General features: G+C 39.5%; 1 protein-coding gene across 1 annotated transcript in view; it reads left to right on the plus strand.

The window, feature by feature from the left end:
- The first annotated feature begins 705 nt into the window (after positions 1-705).
- The window catches only part of CAMK4 (calcium/calmodulin dependent protein kinase IV), a 138579-nt gene continuing 120122 nt past the window's right edge, over positions 706-19162 (plus strand). The window contains exon 1 of the mRNA XM_041467198.1: positions 706-878. Coding sequence (XP_041323132.1) covers positions 706-878 — 173 coding nt within the window. The remainder of the gene's footprint in view (positions 879-19162) is intronic.

Genomic DNA, 19162 nt, shown 5'->3' on the forward strand with positions numbered 1-19162 from the left:
AAAGCAATTTTATTTCTCTATGGCTTCTTTTAGTTCTCTGGTGGGAAGAGAAGATGTGTTTTGGGGATTTTTATAGTCATGTTCGAGAATTTATCAGTCTCTTTCTTTCCCACTGCTGTTTGCCTTGTTCAGCCTCAGCCCCCACACCCTCCTCGCCAAAATCACGGCAGAATTCCTGAACTCCCGTTCGGAAACTGGTAAAACGCTGCGGCATGGCGGGCCGGCGCCCACCGCGCTACGGGCTGCGTATCCTGCCCGGCCCAGCCACACACCGCCCGCGGACCGGGATGGATTTCTCCTCCCGTGCGGTTGTCTCCCCGCGGGGCCGTGTCCCGCTCCCGGTGCCGGTGAACTCGCGGCGCTCCCTGCGCCCCGGGCCGGTCCCGGGGGTCTCTCGCCGCAGGCGCGGAGCTGCCGCTGGGCTCGGCGGGGCGGATGGAGCGAGGCGGGGGGCGATGAAGGTGCATCCCCCGCCCTGGCCCCGCCCCGCCGCCCCGCCGGGCTGGGGACCCGCCACCGCCTCTCCAGGGCGGCGCGGGGGGAAGGAGGAGGAGGGGAAAGGGAGGGGAGAGGGAGGGAGGGAGGGAAGGAAATAAGTGAGGAAGGAGAGAAAGAGGGAGGGAGGCGAGGTGTAGCCGCCGCCTTGTCGCTCTGCGTTCTGCAGCCGGCGCGGAGGAGAGGACAGCCCCCGACAGGCGTCCCGGCATGCTGAAAGTCACCATGCCCTCCTCCTCCTCATCCTCCTCGTCCTCCTCATCCTCTTCCTCTGGCTCCTCGGCTGCCAGCCGCCCCGGCTCCGCCGTGCCTGACTACTGGATCGATGGCTCCAACAAGGACACTCTGGCTCACTACTTCGAGCTGGAGTCCGAGCTGGGACGGTGAGGCGGCGCCGGGCCGGGCCGGGCCGGGCCGGGTGGGCGGGGGGTGGCCGCGGCTGGGTGTCCCTGCCCGCGTCGCTGTGGCCAGAGCGGCAAAACTTTGGCGTGCGTGAGCGGCAGCGGGAGACCGTGCGGCTTTCACCAGGGGCAGGCTTTCGAAGGAAAAATCACAGCTCCCCGGGAGCCAAGCCAAGAAATCCCCGGGTGAAGGGAATGATTTCTGGGAGAAGGCATCTCCCCGCTCGGCGGAGGCTGGCCCGAGCGGACGGCTTTTAGGCAGGGTACCCGTGTGCTGCCAGTCCCCGCGCGCTGTCGGTGAAGGGTGGGCATCACTCCGGGAGTGCCGAAACGCCGCCTCATTCACGGCATCCCTTCACACCAGACCTTCCGCCGTTCTCTCCATTAGGGGAACCATGCGCTGACAAAACTCCCACACGAGGCAGGATTCCTTGAATAGGCCTCTGCAGGGTCTTTCCCATCGGGGTGCAGTGTAGGCGAGGGAGCTGCTGCATCTTCATTCATTAATTTTTGCACTACTGCCCTGGTGATAGTCCTGCCCAGCAACTTAAAGGTCCCAAGTGTTCAGGTTCTTAAAAACTGAAGTCTGGTGTAAAAACCGCTATATCTGATGTGCAATTTTTGCCCTCTTAATGCATTTGTTAGTTCATGTTGAATTTGCAGGTAGAAAATAATGTGCAAAAAAGTGGAAAATTACAGGGTCTTTGAAGTTCACAGTACATTACTTAAATGTGTAAGTCAGTAGGTAGCAAATAGCAATTGTTAGTTTTGCCAATGATAGAGCATTAAAACTGCTGAATAAATGTGGGAAATTTGCAAATAATAACATGGTTGCCCTGATAGAATACTTTTTCCAGAAAGAGCATGCAAGGAAAGTTATTGCTACAAAGCATATGTGTGCTTTCTGTACATTAACTGATAGGGGCAGGAAAGGTGATAGAAATACAATATAGCATAATTCTTGACTTTCTGCCTAGGTCTTATGCATCTGCTGCTACTTTTTTTCCCCCACTATTGCTACTATTCCTTGCCAGATTTAATAGGTATGATTTTATGTATCCTTATCATATTTATATTTGACTTCACTGTACCCCTGTGCAGAAACATAAAAATATGAAGCAGAAAATATTGCTGTGTTGGTTGTGTGTCTAGAGTCGACAAAAAAGGAAGCCAAACAAAATGCTGGTGAATTACAGCAGTTGATACCGACCCTGTCACCTGGATTAGTACTCTTCTCTGGGGTCTGTCTAGAATCCTCCCACCATTTGTGATAGTGACTGTGGCCTTTGCTTAAGTGTAATATGTATTGGTGATACATCTTGGGTTTGTTGCATAAGGAAGGGTTTTCAACATGTGAAATCTCCAGATTTTGGTAGGCAGACTTAATGCCTGTAAAAGTACCAGAGTAAAGATGATATGCAATGGATTTTTCTACCTTGCAAGGTGAGAGAGTAAACGCTGAAACACTAACAAAAGGTTTGAATATGGAAGAGAACCACACCCAAGTGGTGTAGAGATGTGAGCATTAGGTCTGTCTGTTCCTGGGTAGAGGTAGGAGATAAGATTTAAAACTAAAACAAAAACAAAAACAGTACAGGAGAAAACAATTGTCAATCAAAGATTAAGAGGTAGAGAAGGGACAGAAGAACTTGGAGGGGTACATGCTTTGAGAGGAAATTTCTCTAAAGGGTATGGCAATGAGATCTTGGTCCTTAGGTCCCAAGGTCAGCTTTGAGATCTTTTCAGAGTGCTGTTGGTTGTCTCAGAATCCCTCTGATGGGTTTATCTTGGCAAGTCTATAAGGAAGAGCCAACAATCCCTCTTGGTTCCCAAGTGCAATATAGAAGTGTATTGCTTTGTCTTGGGTTACCTCTCTCCAGACTTTTAGTTTTGGATATGGTTTTGAGTATGTCTACAAAAACAAAATTATTCATGCTTAGTTAGGTTAGTGTTGGGGAAAATGTGTCAGGTGAGGCTGAATAATGTGGCTATGTGATCCCTTTAGATGCAGTAAATAAAGTAATATACTGAAATAACCAGTGGAAAACATTGCGCTAAATTATCTTTAACAAATACAGGGATTGAAAGATGTCTTTTGGCAGACTCCAAAGACCTATATTTGGACAGCTGTGGCCAAATATGGGAATTTCCATTTGGAACGAGTGCTCCTTATGCAAAATATATCTGACATATCCCTAAGACATCTTACTCTGTAACTCTTGCTTGCATGACTAGCTAAGGAGTCATGGAAGAAGAGGGAGATGATCCCTTAGAAGGAATGATAAAATGCCTTTAAGCTTAGGTGGGAGTCAAAAGTTGTTTTTAAACAATGGAGTTCCACAGGGATCAGTTCACATGTCTGTGCTGCTCAACATGTTCATATAGAGGGGTCAAACAGAAATATTTGCTGGTCTTTGTAAATTGTCAAGGGTTTTAAAGTTGTGTTGCCTATGAAGAATTACAGAAAGAAACAACTTACTCTACTGTTGGGGCATTTAAATGGCAGATGAAGTTTAGTTTGGAAAAATAAATGGCATGATGGAGCATCTCATTACAGGTGCTTGTTGGTTGTTTTTTTTTTCTTTCATGCAGGCTCTTGAGGGTATCTGTCAAAAAATGGGGCATCCAGTCAAAACTCAATGACAGGAGGTAACGCCACTTTAGCACAGTGTACTGGAAGTCCTGGCCATGGATACTATGAATGCTAAGGGGTTACATGGACTTAATGGGCAACTAGGCAAGTTTACATGCAGGAAATCCACTAAGACTGATTAAACATGAAGATGCTAACTATTGAACTGTAAGTTCCTGAGAGTTTTGACGGTATTCTCTGACAGTGTTGATAGGACTTTGCTCAATTCTTACATTTTTCTTGAGGCATCTGTGTTTGGCCACTGTTCGTACTCTGGGCTAGATAGGCCTTTAGTCTCATTCTTTTATTCTGTTTTTATGTTCCATTGAAGCCCTGATTAGTTCACCTTCCTCTTAGTCCATTTTTTACAAGGGTTTTTGTATATAAGTGGAGCTCAAAATACTGTAAATGTGAAATTTTGTGCTTTAAAAAATGTCTTTTTTATTTCAAAAATGTCTTTCTTTTACAGGTTGCAATTGTTGGTGTAGAGTTTGGAATTTTGTTCTGAGTGTATTTTATCTAAAAGCTTATTTTCCATACTCCCTTGGAGAAAGATGTTTAAAATGTTGTACTCTCGACTTGTATTTCCTTAAGGACTAAAACGTATTGTCAGCCTTATATAACCCTTGCTGTATCTTTTGGTACAGAGTTTTTGAATTCAGGGCTAGTCTAAATACAGTGAATAATACAGTTTGAGTGAAGAAGAAATTCCTTTTTTTTTTTTTATACTAAGCAATATTACAAAAAATGGAAATTTTCTTTGTTGGAATTTTACTTGACAGGCACCCTCCTTGCCTAAGTAACTACATGACTGAGTTGAAACTGTCTAACTCTGGCTCCTCGGCTGCCAGCCGCCCCGGCTCCGCCGTGCCTGACTACTGGATCGATGGCTCCAACAAGGACACTCTGGCTCACTACTTCGAGCTGGAGTCCGAGCTGGGACGGTGAGGCGGCGCCGGGCCGGGCCGGGCCGGGCCGGACAAAAAATGGAAATTTTCTTTGTTGGAATTTTACTTGACAGGCACCCTCCTTGCCTAAGTAACTACATGACTGAGTTGAAACTGTCTAATGTTATTATTGTAGGCAGATTGCAAATCTATTAAATGGTCAAAAGCAGATGAAAGTATTTCCAGTCCAATCCTTTGGGCTTTCTTTCTTCCAAGGTTACCTTGTCCTGCATGGGCAGTCTTTCAGCTGTGTGATCCTTGCTGAAGACTGAGACTGAAAGGCTCTCAGTACTCAGCAACTTAGCTTGGACTGACAGTGTGAGCTGAATCATGGTGGTTTATGTCCTTGAGTTTTTAGCACAGAGAAAGTTTAAATCTAATGTACAGTTTGAACTCAAGACTTCAGTGTGCAGAATGACATCTTACTCTGTCAATCCTATTTATGAAAGCTGTCATCCTAACATGTACTTTTGTAATGGCAGACAGAAGTAGATTAAATCAGCTAACTTATTTGTTAGCTCATTTAAGCTAACAAAGCAAAAACTTCTTTGTCAAGCTGATAAAAGCATTATTTTATAGAAATGGATTTGTTTTGCACTTGGAAGTTCAAACAGTTTTTTGTTTGAAAGCGTATCAATTATTTTACCCTCCATCCCTTCATTAAAAAAAAAAAGGTCCCTTTTTCTGTTCATCTCAAGAGTAAATTGTTTTACAGCCTTGTTTATTTTGAAAAATCATTTTCTCAGTGTGCTTTAGGGTGCATTTAAATTAGTTCTGTCCCACCTTCATAACATTCTTCCTCATTTGCTTGTGAATTTTTTTTTAGTGGACCGGAGGATTTTCCAAAGTGATGCAGTGATGCAACTGACAGGCAGCACATGTCTGTGATGCTAGCTGTCTGAATGTGAGAGTGTGGAGCCCTTTTAGGGATCATGATGAGAATTATCTTTGAGTAGAAACTGCTCGTGTAGATGTGCCTGTGTCACAAACTGTAACTTGCTCGTTACCCTTACACCTTCAGGCAAGCAGGAAGCATTTTCCTTCAAACAATTCCTGCCCATAGGGGAGGCTGTTGAAGAGGTGGGTCTGAGGCCTCATTTGGGAACCTTCTTGGGGCTGGGCCTTGCTTTGAGGTGGGAGGATAGGAGATAGAGTGGGCAGGGTGAAGTTTCTGACTTGAGTACCAGAAACCAGAACTTGCAGTGAATAGCCCAGGCTTTGACAACTAAAATTCTTTACTTGGTGCAGGGTGTGATTTTTTCCCAGTTTTGTCTGGTTCAGTTCAACAACTGGTTGATTCAGAAGTAAAAAGCTGTGTGGAAAAAGCAGTGAAATAAAATTTACTATTCCATAAATAATACCTGAAATGCATAGGTGATCAATTCTGTGTAAATTTGACAGCTTTTTCATACTTAAAAGAAGAGCTATTAATAATGAAAAAATATGATAGAGAACAGTTATTTCTTGATTTTCAAGGTTTTTTTTTTTTTTCTGTCAGCCACCATGCATTTATGTCACTGGTTTAGAGAATGTTTTCTGATTTGAAAAAATATATTTCTAGTGGAGAAAATGAATAGCTCTTGAAGTAAGTACTCTTAAGAATACCAAAAAAGTTTTTTACACAGATTGGTTTTAAGAGTGATAATCATATAATTTGTGTTACTACAAGAATTGTCATGCTTGAAAAACATCGCATTTAACTGCAAGAGGTAAGATGTAACAAAGTCATTCTTTTAGCATATTACAGAGAGAATCATAGAATATCTTGAATTGGCAGGGACCTACCAGGACTCTCAAAGTCCAAGTGTTGCTGAAGAGAGAAAATCTGAAATCAAATAAGTATTTTCAAGAGCAATTGAAAGAGAGTGGTTGTGGAATAAGCCTTTGTGATTCTGGGTGGAAAGCAGGTAAATTTACTGAAGTTCTGTGGTATCAGAAGCATATTACGTGTTCATTCCGCTGAGTATCTTTTTGTGTGTGCAAGTGTGCACACTGTTGTGTACGGGATTGTAATAGACACAGTTTCATAGGCAGAATTCTTCCAGTAAGAGATGCTTAAATGCTTGCTAACATAGTAAATAGCCACATTTAAAAAAGACTAGCAGTTATGAAAAAAATCAGTGAAAAAATACTCAGCAGTTTGCAGTAGCCTGTGCCCCATCTGTGGAAGTTCAAGTACTTGCTAGAAAGGGCTAACTATCCTCTTTAGTCACTAAGATCAAAGAAGTTTTATTTTCCTGAATATTGTCTGAAAAATTAAACGAGGAAATTTTAAAAAATAGTCATTCCCAGACCTTGTTTTGTTTAAAGTGTAACAAATTGAGCCAGCTTTATGGAAGTAGATGAGAACAATTCTTCTGTTATCCACAATATTGACTGGGCTTTGGGAAAGCAATCTTCTGACTGGCACATTGTGTGGAAAAACCTGCAGAGGTTTGAATATTTTCATCTATATATATATGCAATATGAATGAGCCATTAGTAGGAGTTCAGATTGTGCAACCATAAAGAACATGTACTTCCCTGTGCTTTCAAAATGAAGCAGAATTTAAACATAGAAACTTGCATATTTATTTGCTCTTTGTTTATTTACTTAGACATTCTTACCATACTTCCTCTGTTCACAAGAAGCAAGCCTTTATTATATGAACAATTATTAATTTCACAAGGAATATTCTTTTTCCAGTACAGGGATGATAATTCTGAGAAAGGGAAACCATTTATTTCCAAATGTTGGTGCTGCTTTTTGTTCTTGTTTTGTCTAATGTATTTTCTGATATTTTTAATTTCTGTACTTCCATTAAAAAAAAAGGGTAAGAATGACACATTTTACAACTATTCAATGATATGCTGGAAATTGTATTTACATTTTGGTGTTAGTGATGCTTTGTTTGGCGTTGCATTGTCAGTGTCATTACCATCAATAGGTTACTCTCTGTTAAAACACATGGACAATTGGGGCCCATCAATATTTGCTTCTGTTGCCCCATGGATAGATTGACGAGGTGTTACTTCTTAGAGTTTTACTCCAAAGTAATTCTAAACTAGGAGACCCTGTAACAATATGACTTTGAAAGTGACCACTCAATGTGTAGCATTGAGTGATTGATTTTGAATTTGAATTTGATCTTCAGGCAACAAGAGGAGAGAATCCACCAAAGTGGATTTGGTTCAGACACAAGTAATGGCTTGAACAACGTGGAGCTGCAGATTATAAGTTTGCCTCCTTTCATTTATGTGGTTATCTGTGATAGAGATAAAGCACACAAAATGTAATAGAGAAGGAAATGGGAGCCCTCTTGAGGAACAAAAATAATTATAAAGCATGCTGCCCTTTGACAGTTTACTATCTATATACCATGGCATTTTGTGGGGGATAACGTAAAAGCAAGTCCAAGAGTCATAAATCACGGCCTGAAAAACAAAACACTAAATTTTATGCCCTTCAACAAATGTATAGTCTGTGTTCCAAAGCATACCTTGCTGTGAGCATCCATATGCCATAGATAAGATGCCAGAACTCCAACTTTATCTTAGAACTGATGTAATCTCCACAGTTCTCTTCCCCAGACCCTCCTCACCAGAGAAATGTGATGCATCTCTCCTCTGGCCTGTCTCCAGGCATTGTGAAGAAAAACCAAAACCAACTTGCTTGGATTTAAGGAATAGCTGTCAATTCTAAAACAGGGTCATGTATGTGTTCCTCTCCATACCTTTCCCCACAATAATTTTTCCTTCTTGCAAGTATTCATATTTTCCTCTCAACTAAGATGATTATGAACACACCAATATGTTTACTTATTTTCAGTCTTTTGATCTTTAAAGCATATCCATGTCTACCAGGTTCACTGTCTGTGGGTACTGATACTGCATCTTAATATAGTCAACTTAGTGTGATTTCATTAATGAAGACAACCCTGACTGCACAACAGACTTTAACAGAATGGAATGCAATTTAAAAAATTTTTAAAATGTCTTGTTTTTATCTTTTTGTACTGAGGTGACTGGGAGGGACAGTCAATCAGATCAGCTGCCACTGGTATTATCTTTAAGTACTTCTGAAATAATGTTCATATTGATTTTCTCTAAATAGATCTTGTTAACAGAGTCACACTAACAGTGCCAAAGGATGTGGTATGTGATTTTACTTGATACTTAGCTGTAAAAAAATTAAACACACCGTGTTGAAATGATTGGACTTCTGTACCCTTCTATGGAAGGCTGGACATAAGTTGTGCAGTTTTCACTTGATAGTAAGATATTTAGCTATTATGATTTTTGGTGATTAGTTGTTTGAATTTTATTCAAACTTGAGGACATATCGCTTTCAGATTCTCTCTAAATACAGGACAGTGTATGCTGTTTTCTGACATATTAGGTGTCCTGCACCAGCCTAAAGTTGTGAATCAACAAGAGTATTTTTAGAACATGCTTTGGACCAGAAAAAAATTCAATGCTTTTGACACACTTTGATTGTTTTATATTAAAGTGGTGGTATTACATAATTTTAGATTTTTGCTGAGAAAATGGATGTTTTGGTAAGGTTTATAAAGCCCTGAGAGAGTCTGCCATAGATGAGTACAGATTTTTTTCAAATCTATTTTTTTAACCTATTGACATACTTTCTAGTTTAATGAATCACAGTTCTGATCTGATGTACAGTGCCTTACAGGTGTTTGGGTTTTTGTCTGCCTGATGGAGAATGTGTTTGTCAGCTTCCTGTGCTGTGGAATAATGATTTGTGAAAACTGAATGCAACACATACTGAGAACTCCAACATCATTATCATAACCTATGGTTTGAGAGCTGTAGAATACGTGTACATGAATGTTTTTAGTTGCCTGCTTTGAGTGATCCTTCTCTCTACATTCTCTTCAAACCCTCATGATTTTCTGGCTGACTAGCTTAGTAAAATTAAAAAGGAAAGGGGTGAAAGCTGATTTTGTAATGGGAAGCAACACTTTAAGGTGTAGGTACTGATGACTCCTCAGGAAATGACTGATGGCATGGTTTAATGACTTTAGGCTTCAAGTGATCATGGAAGAAAGCTAATAAACCCTTCTCCCTCTCACCCGTCTGTTTTTTTCTGGGGATTCTTTGCAGCCTTTTCAATGGAAGCTGCAAATGTTTGTGGAGCACACTGTTCACTGGTCTGCAAGCTAACTGTCAGAGGATTAACTTGAGTTGAAAGAGGAAGGCAAATTCTAGTCTTAAAAAATGCTACTAGAACAACGAGTAACTGATGATATTGGAGCAACACATATGACACTGAAAAGGCAATAATAAATTAATTCTGTTTGGTGCAGGGAGGAGGAAGACTGGTATCTTTTTCTCCCTTCACAGCATTTTAATTCAAGAATGTCTTAACTGTAAACAAGAATAGAATTTAGTAGCTAAAATTAGCAACTGATGAATTCTAAGTAAGATCAGTAATCAATTCCAAATAGGGTTAATATGTAGTGGAAAATCTGCAAAGAAAGAGACCCTAAAATTCATGAGCAGGTTTTTTTCTCTGTCTCCTAGGGGTGAAACCCATCTCCATCTCTGTATTACCTCAATAATAAATATGCACATAAATTATTTTTTGAGTTTAAATTAAAATCCCATCTCTCTTCATAATTTATATTGTAAGTATTCAAAAATAAGTGGAGCAGGAATAAAACTGAGTGCAAAAGGCAGTTTTATTCATTACTATAAAAGTTGTTCAGAGAATCGATTTGATTGGCAGTAGCATAAAGAGAATATTCTTTTCAGAGAATCATTAATTTCAAATGACCAAAAAACTCTTGGTCCCCTTCTCCTTAGCACAATGGTATCATTTTGCCATTTGAATATTCAGATTGTCTAGTTATACTACACCAGCTCATGCAAATATACAATGATTTCAAATGGTTTGATCCATACTAGCCTATTTTTATTGTTCATGCTACACTTGCGTAGTAGAAAAAAAAACCCAAAATATTTTAACCTCTTCACATTCTTCAGAAAAGATGAAATGTCATTTGTGATGGAAAAATCATATTAGATGCATTTCCCTTGCAAATTACTGTCTAAATTAGGACTGGTGAAATTTATTCCTCACATAAATAGCCCTCCAAATCTTACTTTCTTTCTCTTGTCAGTCTCTATTCTGTGAACTGGTTATGTTTGCTATTTGTGAATTAACACAATAGATATATACCAGATAGCATGTTTAAGTTATTTGCCATGGTGCTTCTTATGAACCATGTGTCTTAACTGTATCAAGTACCTAGTAATACCATTTTACTGTTTTGCTCTAAGTCAGACTTAAGATAGAATAATAATGATTAACAAGATGAGTTAGTCATCCACAATGGCATGTGGCCATTAGCAGACCATATGTAGTTCTTTAGAGCCATACCTGTTAAAGCTTGTTTTATCCACATATTCTTATCTTTGTAATAGTTAATTGTCATATTTGAGGACTCTGGAATTTTCATCCCTTGATAAATTTCAATATTTTGGCATTTCTCTTTGTTTTGAGTTAGACTGAGTAATTGAAGTGCTTATGCATTGTAGATAAGGGACAGTTTCACAGCATGGAATTATTCAATAATTTTGAATTAAAATTTACAAATATTTTCACATTTTGTGTTTTGTGTTCATTAAAGACATTCTTCACTCAAAGTAACCAGATTGCAAGTATGAAGTTAATGTCTTGTGTGATGGTGCCTTGTGAAAGTTCTGTTTCAGGTCCCTCTTAACTGTTTTTGTCTTCTGTGTTTGGTTCTTGCTTGGACTGTGTTCTACAAGCTACACCAAAAGTGGTGCAGCATTCATGTGGTTTATTTCCCTGCTGGAACATAGAGAGGTTACAGAAGCTCTGTTTGTCTACTGCCTCCAGTTACAAAATTCTCAGACTTATTAGTTCTAATAAGAACAATAAACATCATTGAATGGGATGATGTGGGGTCACATTTGCCTTTTTTACAACTGCTCTCTTGGTGGCTTACAGCTGTCTGGTTGTTTGTTGCCCAAACTGTATGTTTTCCATTTTCCTTCTCTGTTTGCAATTGATGAGATTTTATAGTGGTGTTCTTGTTATTTGTCTGTACTTTGTGACCATGCAGTTAATGCAGCTAAATTTTATCCCTTTTCTCTTGATCCTACTGCCCAGGTAGTAAGTACAGGCTTTCTCTTTCTGTTATTATAGCTCTTTGATGCACTGCCATTGCCTCCCCAATTTGTCATCAGCAAACTGAATCAGCATACTCCAAAGTTTATGCCAAAGGATATAATTCAAATATTAAATAAGATGTAGAACTAACCAAAGACGTAGTGCCCAAACATGCATGTCAGATAAAAGCAAAATCATTGAAGTAATGTGTGATGTGTTTCTGACAAGTTTTGATGAAGGTAAGATGCAAAGGCAAAGAGACTGAGAAACAAAATCCTAAAAGCAAATGGCTAATAAAATTATTCCCCTCTATACTATTATTCCACTCCAACTGAAACTGAAACAAATCAGAATTCTTGCAGTATTGCCCATACCAAGGATGAATCTCTTTTATTTTCCTCCGGTGATTCCTAGCTCCTTTAGCTAAGGGAGTCTATTCTCACCTTCCCTCTCCCCAGCTCCCAGTGCTTTCTCTAGAAAGAGAAAACACTCAAATGCACTCTCAACCATATTTACACAAAGTGGAAAAAATAATCTCCACGTATTTAATGGGCACAACTTCAGAAGCTGCAAAATTGGTCATTCTACACCTGTCTTCTTGTGATGAATGCCAAGTAATATAATTGGTGTGCTAGTCAGGAAGCTGACAGAAAACTTGATTTTTCAGCAGATTAGGTTTTAATATGCAGATAGGTATAATCCGCCTCTTCTTTTTGAAATGAGGATTAAGTGTGTATAAATTTATTGACTCTTGAATGTGGAAGGACTCATCTCCAGTAAATCTGTCAAACAAAACAGAATATTTTTGCATGCATTTGAAAATTATGTGGGTCTGTGAGTTATCTGGAACCTGATAGGTCCTAATTTTTTATCCATCCAGCCTAGTACTTGCAGCTGTGAAAAGTGACAGCTACATTGACATAAAATAATTGCCTTCCTACATATTATGAAAAATCTCTTTTAAATTTACTTGTAAACATTTCATCTGAAAATATACTGTGGAGGAATTGGGTTTCCATACTCTCAGGTAGTTGGTTATGGTAGTTCTTCAACAGAGGACCACATCTGTGAGTTAGAATAATTCACTTAAATTTAAGGACTCCTTACATGAAAGGGAGAAGAGAACCATCTTGACCATGATCACAATAAAAGTTTTAATTTAGAAGAAAGTCTGTAACCATCTGTACTTCTGTAACAACCTTTTAAATATGAGCAAGACAGACCAGCATTGTGCCTAAAATTGGTATGTGATAGTTTTGCAGAAGAGACTGTATGACATGGTTGCCCATGTTACCAGGAGCTGTCTCGATGACTCAGGAGAGTTCTCAGTTATCTTCTGAATAACTGAATTGATTTTCAGTGTCCTCTTGTTGGTAGCAGTAAGTTCAGTATTGATCTGTTAACACCACCAAAGGATCACCCAGATTCTCCTAGTCACATTCTTATCTCAAATTGAAATCAAAATGTCTTTGGGGGCCGATGTACTCTCCTACATCCTTAATGCCTGGCTAGTGGAAAATGTACCTAAACTGCAGTGGTTGCTCTCAGAGATGGGTATGCAGTGCACTGGGTATGCGTGTTTTAGTGTTTAAAGGAAACTTAAATTTGCCTTCCAGAAAGAATCAACTCTAATGATACCATGAATGTGCTCTCCCATTTTGCTTGTGAAGACATCTTGTTTGGAAATATTCAGTATTTGTTTCCAGAACTTTCAGCCATTTCAGAGTCTACTGATTAATGCATACATACATATATATTTGCAATACAATCTAAAATGAACTGGTCATCCTAAGTAATTTGAGTCTTTATAGTGTAAGAACGGTGGTGCTGGGTCAGATCAAAGACCTGTTAGGGCTCATATCCTGTCTCCCATCAGTAGTGAGAAGCATATGCCTAGAAGAGGGGGTGCAAGAACATCTATCCTTTGATGCTTGCTCAGAGCAGCTCTTCAGCCTCCAGAAATCTGAACCTAAATCTGAACCTTCAGCTCTGTTCCTCATACCAAAACAGTCATGTAAATTTGCATGCAGTTCTTGAGAGGTAACACAGAATCACAGAACGGGTGGACTTGGCAGAGACTTATTAAGACCATCCAGTCCAACCTCCCTGCTTAACAAAGTTTAGAGGAGGTTTCCCAGCAGTGTGTCCAGCAGAGCTTTGAATAGATGGAGATAAACCAGGGGAAACATTCACCCAGTGAAATTATACATGGGCTAATACTGAATACCTCTTAACAGTTGTTGGGTTTTGGGTTGTCTTTTTTTTTTCTCCTTAGTTAAGGGCTTGATTTGTGTAATTTTTGACTATATATCAAGATGTCTTTTCTTGTGATGACAGGACAATTATTTTGTTTAATATAGGAAATTAGGATTGCATGTAATATTTATAATTTAGTATTTATTTACAGGGAATTTTCTCTGCCGTTTAATATGCCATAACTTAATCTCAGTACATACCTGTTGCAGCTGTGCACAGACTTATTATGGAGAAATTGGATTATAAAAAATTCCCAACCAGCTATTTTCATTCTCATTTCTCATCTCAGCTCCCTGGGTAGCAGACACCAGCTCAGGTCAATTAGACTTATTGATGACCCCACTGCACTGTGAAACGAAAATTTTTTTCCTTCTCTGTTCTGTATGTCTTAACCAACTACTAATTCATGAATGCTTTATTCAAGTACCTGTTTTGAGGAACCTTGTCAAGTAACTTCTGAAAACCCAAGTATCAAAATCAATCAAACCTACTTTATATTAAAAATCTTGCTGAATCTTTCAGAGAAGTTCTGTGGTTTTAACAGCTTCTCTTTACAGAAGCCACATGAATTCTTCCCCGGGCTCATATATGTATCCATATATCCATAGTTCATAGTGTTAGAGCTTTAAATTACTTCAGCCATATAGAGCAACAGTACAGTCCTTCAGTTCCCTCTGATTAACATTTTTTAAAATTGTTGTCACATTTGTTCTGTTTCAGTCTAAAATGGCTAAGTCAGTGTTGTACCAGAGTTTAGATATCACTTTTATTTAAGCTATCTCATCTATGAGTACAAGTTAATAAATTAACTGGCTCTCATCCACTGCCCATAATGTGCTATTGGTCATTTTATCTGTTTTTCCCATGTTTTTTGCCTCTACACTCTCTCTATTTATGTGAGCTTTGAAGACCTTTTCTTTTTTCTGTGTATCTTCTGAGTAAAGAAAAATTCTAACATTGGAAAATATCAGATTTACCATAGGCTGTTCAGTAGACACAAAATCTTTGCAGAGTTAAAATTTTATAATAATGTTGCAGCCACTTTTCTATGTATTGTGGCCATTCTGTACTTGCTGAAGAGATCATCTTCAACACAGAATGTTTTCCATTTGGTAAAAAACAGTTAAGATGTTACTCTCCTGTCATTTGATGCAAATGCCCATTAACAGTAGATCTTAGAGAAGAGTGAAGCTGCAGAAGCTTCTGCTCATCCTTGCAAGGCTTTATCCTACACCTTTCTTTTACTATGCCTTAACACAGTTGGGGTAAGGTGAAGGTCTTCACATATTTTCACTATTTTTTATGTTTGACCACATGGCCCTTTACATCCAGCAAAAGAGAAATGTGCATGACTAAATATAAGCAAAAATTTTATTAAATTATTCTGAATCCCCATGCAGTGCCAAATAAGTTCATTTTTCTCTTTGATGAATTGTGCAATGGACAGATCATTTTGGGAAGCTGAGGGATAGAAGTTGAGTTCCAGCCTAATAGGCAGACAGAGAAAATTTACTTTGTGTTATTGGCATAGTTTTTGGTATAGAAATTGTGAATGAATGTTATGAGTCTTGTATCAAATTGGTGTTTTTCAGTGCTTCTGGAATATATTTATATAACATTTTTTTCTTATAGTTTGTAAGAGAAATACATGTGGCTGGAATAGGCTGGAAAATGTATTGTCCTAATTGGACAGTGAAATATGTGCCTAAATGAGTGCCTGACAAAGCTATGTAAGGGTGTTTCAATATCTACTACTCAATAATCTGAATGATGGCTCCTTGGCTGGTTGGTCCTTTCTGTCAGCTTCCATTGTCTCTGCATTCATCTGTGACCTTACATTACAGCATCAGTTTTGTTGTAGGAAATCTCCATTTTGTTTAACTGCTAGGAGGAAAACATTTGACTAAAACTAATCATGCTTATCATTGTCCCTGAAGCAATAACATGCTGTTGTGAATGCTCTATAATTCATGTAGATGCCATGAATTCAAACGTGTGCACACACTTGTAGGTGCAACCTTAGATGGATGGGAAGGTAAGTGGTAAGCTTTTAATGTGTAGCGATTTTTGTGATTCCTTTTGATGTCAGGTGAATGGGAACCACCAAAGAGGGTGCACTGAAGGAGATTAAATGAGTGGTAGGTATTTAGAAGCCTAATGTAACCCTTTTTTTTGGAAGTGTTTGTTCCATCTTCTATCAGTGATGGACAACACAGCATTCTGAATTTATGTTAAAAAATCTCTCCAAAGATGGTTGAAAGCTGTTGGTCATAATAGTTCTTGAGGCCCAATAGAGATGATAAAATGCTTACATCAAATAATGCAATTATTTAGGGTGGAAAAAAGCCTCAATATGATCCAACCATAAACCTAACGCTGTAACATTCACCATCAAACCATGACCTCAGGAAATGTGTCTCAATGTCTTTGAAACACTGTGTTGCTGACCGTTTCCTCTTGGATTCTGGGGAATTCATTCTGCTTCATATATCTGTCTTCCAGCTCAGGGGCCCGGGTAGCCAAGGTAACTCACCTGGCGTGCTGCCAGTGCTCTTGGCCACAGGGGCACTGTGGCTGCACAGGTTTCTTCTGTACCTCATCAGGTGAAGAAGTCTGAAGGTGTGTCAAGCTCCAGCAGCTGTGCAGAGAAGCCTTTCTCTTCTGCGCTTCCCCACACCTGAGATGCTCCAAGCATCCAAAATTTCTGAGGCACTGTCAGCACCCCAGCTGGTGGTGTCCTTTCCCACAGAGGTGCTCAGAAGTGATGTGTTGAATCTGCTCTTTCTTTCATGCTGACTCCACATCTCTTATTCTCAAATGGTCAAACTTCTGCCAACAGCCGCCATCCATTATGGCTTGCAAATATCTAGTTGTGGCTACAGGTTGTTTGTCAATTTCTCACTTTCTCCAGCTAAACTCTTTTTGTGTGCCTTCTTGGGGTTACCCTTCTAATAACATGAGAGGATAAAACTTCCTTTCTTCCCCTGTTGCCACACTGTGTTTCTCTGAGTAGTAGAAAGAGGAAAGCTAAGTGAGAACATTCTTCCTTACTTTTAGTTTTTCAAAGAAAATGCAGAAGACTGTTATCTCTGATTTGGCCTTTTCCACAGCCTTATTTTGTGTCAGAAACTTCTGGTGTTTGGAAGTAACAATGTTCAACCTGATCCCTCAGTCATTCAAAAATGAACATTTTCATGGACTCTGAAAGTGTTATTCATCTCAAACGAACTGGCCTCAAAAAATTGAAGGGAAGACTGGAGAATGAAATGAGCATTATGATGCACAGAAACTGTTGATTTATTGTGGAGTGTCAGCCTTCATTTAGGGCTCTGCCTTGAACTGGGAATCCTATGAGAATTTGCCCTGCTGTGTTGTGACAGGGATATGTCATCCTGTCAATGATTCCCATTCAAACTCCAATACAAAATACATGCTTTGAGCATGCCTTTCTTTCATAAAATTCTCATGTGCCAGACTCTCTACTGAAGTAGTTTAAATTACCTTGAAAGATAAAACGAAGTACGAAAATTATCAGTTGGCCATGAAGACTTTTGCCTCTGGGTTTCATAGGATTAGACTCTGATAGGGTTGGGATGACTAATGGGATGGATGTTCACTGATTTTACACCAGCACCAGCCCCAACTTTCCCCATTTCCAATTATATAAATACTGAAATCAGTATTTTCTGACTTTCAAGTCTGAAAATCTGCAGAGAGGTCAGTGTTCTTTCACCGCCATACAGAGTGCTTTTCAGCTTAGACTACCATTACAGTCATTATGAAACAAAGCTGATTTGTTTTGCACCTGAAGTATATTTAACATAAAACCTGATTTCTTCAAAAATGACAGAAGGGAATTTTTCACTGTAGAGCACTTTTTTTTGTTAACATTTGAGAAATTTTGCCCTTAATAGAATGAGCAAATCTTGGTACACAGCAGAAATAATGGAAAATGTGCTTTCATATAACATAAATTTCCCTAAAATTTAATAAATTGAGCTTTAAAAACTGTCTGCAGCCTGGGTTTTTTACTTCACTGACTGATGGTGAGAAAGGAATTGCTAGTTAGAAAGCTGTCTTCAATTCATTCAAGTGATTGCTTGGGTAGGCACAGTTATTCTTGTTAAATGCAAATACTTAAGTGGAAGTCAGAGTACTTGGAAAACAAACTGCATCTGCCTGCTGCTCTGCAGTAGATTCTTTGCTCACCACTTCTGCAAGTAAGAATTTTGTTGTACCATCTGTGTGCTTAAATGATGGTGATTGATTCAGGAATAGTGATGCTTGTTCCTGTGTAGTGGTCCTATTGTTCTCTTCCTTCTACTTAGCAAATTTCTTGTAGAGGAATGTTGTTTGTTTCTGCTGCTCAACCCCAAGAGAGTTACATGGGGAGCCCGAATAATGATGGTGAAAGGTGCTTGGAGATTTGTCAGGCACTGCTTTAGTCTGAATGTGCTCCTCTGTCTGTTCCCTTCAGCTATGGGCTTAGGAGCCTCGGGTGACTGAGGAAACAGGGACCTCAGTAGAAGGTGTTTCTGCCCCTTCTCAGGTGCGCTTTCTGTGTCCTTGCAGCAGTTCTGGCCCCATCATGCAGCCTGCACTCACAACCAAAAGAGAGTGGGTGATGAGTCTCTTTCACTTGGAACCTCATCCAGGATGATGCTGTGCCTCACCTCTTGGGAATGATTGTGCTGGAAATGAGAATATACCATGGCAAGTGGTAGATACACCACTGCAAACTCACTTTTCTTTTCATTAATATTCTGAAAGGCACTTCTGAGTTTCAATCATTTTAGTTTTACCGAGACTGAAGTAGTTGCAGCACTAAAATTTCAGTAGTGCCAAGGATGAAAGACTCCTGTGCTCTACTTAAAAAGCTTCACCAGGTGACTGTTAATGAATTAGTCAGTGGAGAGTTTCTGTGGTCTACTGATGTTTTGCATAGGGTGGCAAAGAGAGAGGCTGTCATTGCCTCTGTCAGTGCTGTTCTGTGGGTCTGACTGCAGGTTGCCTGAGAACTTCATACACACACATGCACTAAGAGACATCAACTTCCTGTGCATGTAAGATCTACTTAGTTTTCACTACAATAATTACTTTGGTTAGCAAAGGCTGGGCCTTCTTCAAGGCTCTTGAGTAAATGGGGGGATTTAAAAGCAATGAAAGTCCTGGTGTAGCTATGCATAGATAGAAAAAGCAGCAGCTTTTGGTAGAATGATGGAAGGCAACTATGTTATGATGAAGGATAACAGGTTTGGGGTTTTTTCCACTTATACATTAATTGTAATTTGTA

This window comes from Pyrgilauda ruficollis, unplaced genomic scaffold (genome assembly GCF_017590135.1).
Source record: "Pyrgilauda ruficollis isolate IOZ18807 unplaced genomic scaffold, ASM1759013v1 scaffold202, whole genome shotgun sequence".
NCBI lineage: Eukaryota > Metazoa > Chordata > Aves > Passeriformes > Passeridae > Pyrgilauda > Pyrgilauda ruficollis.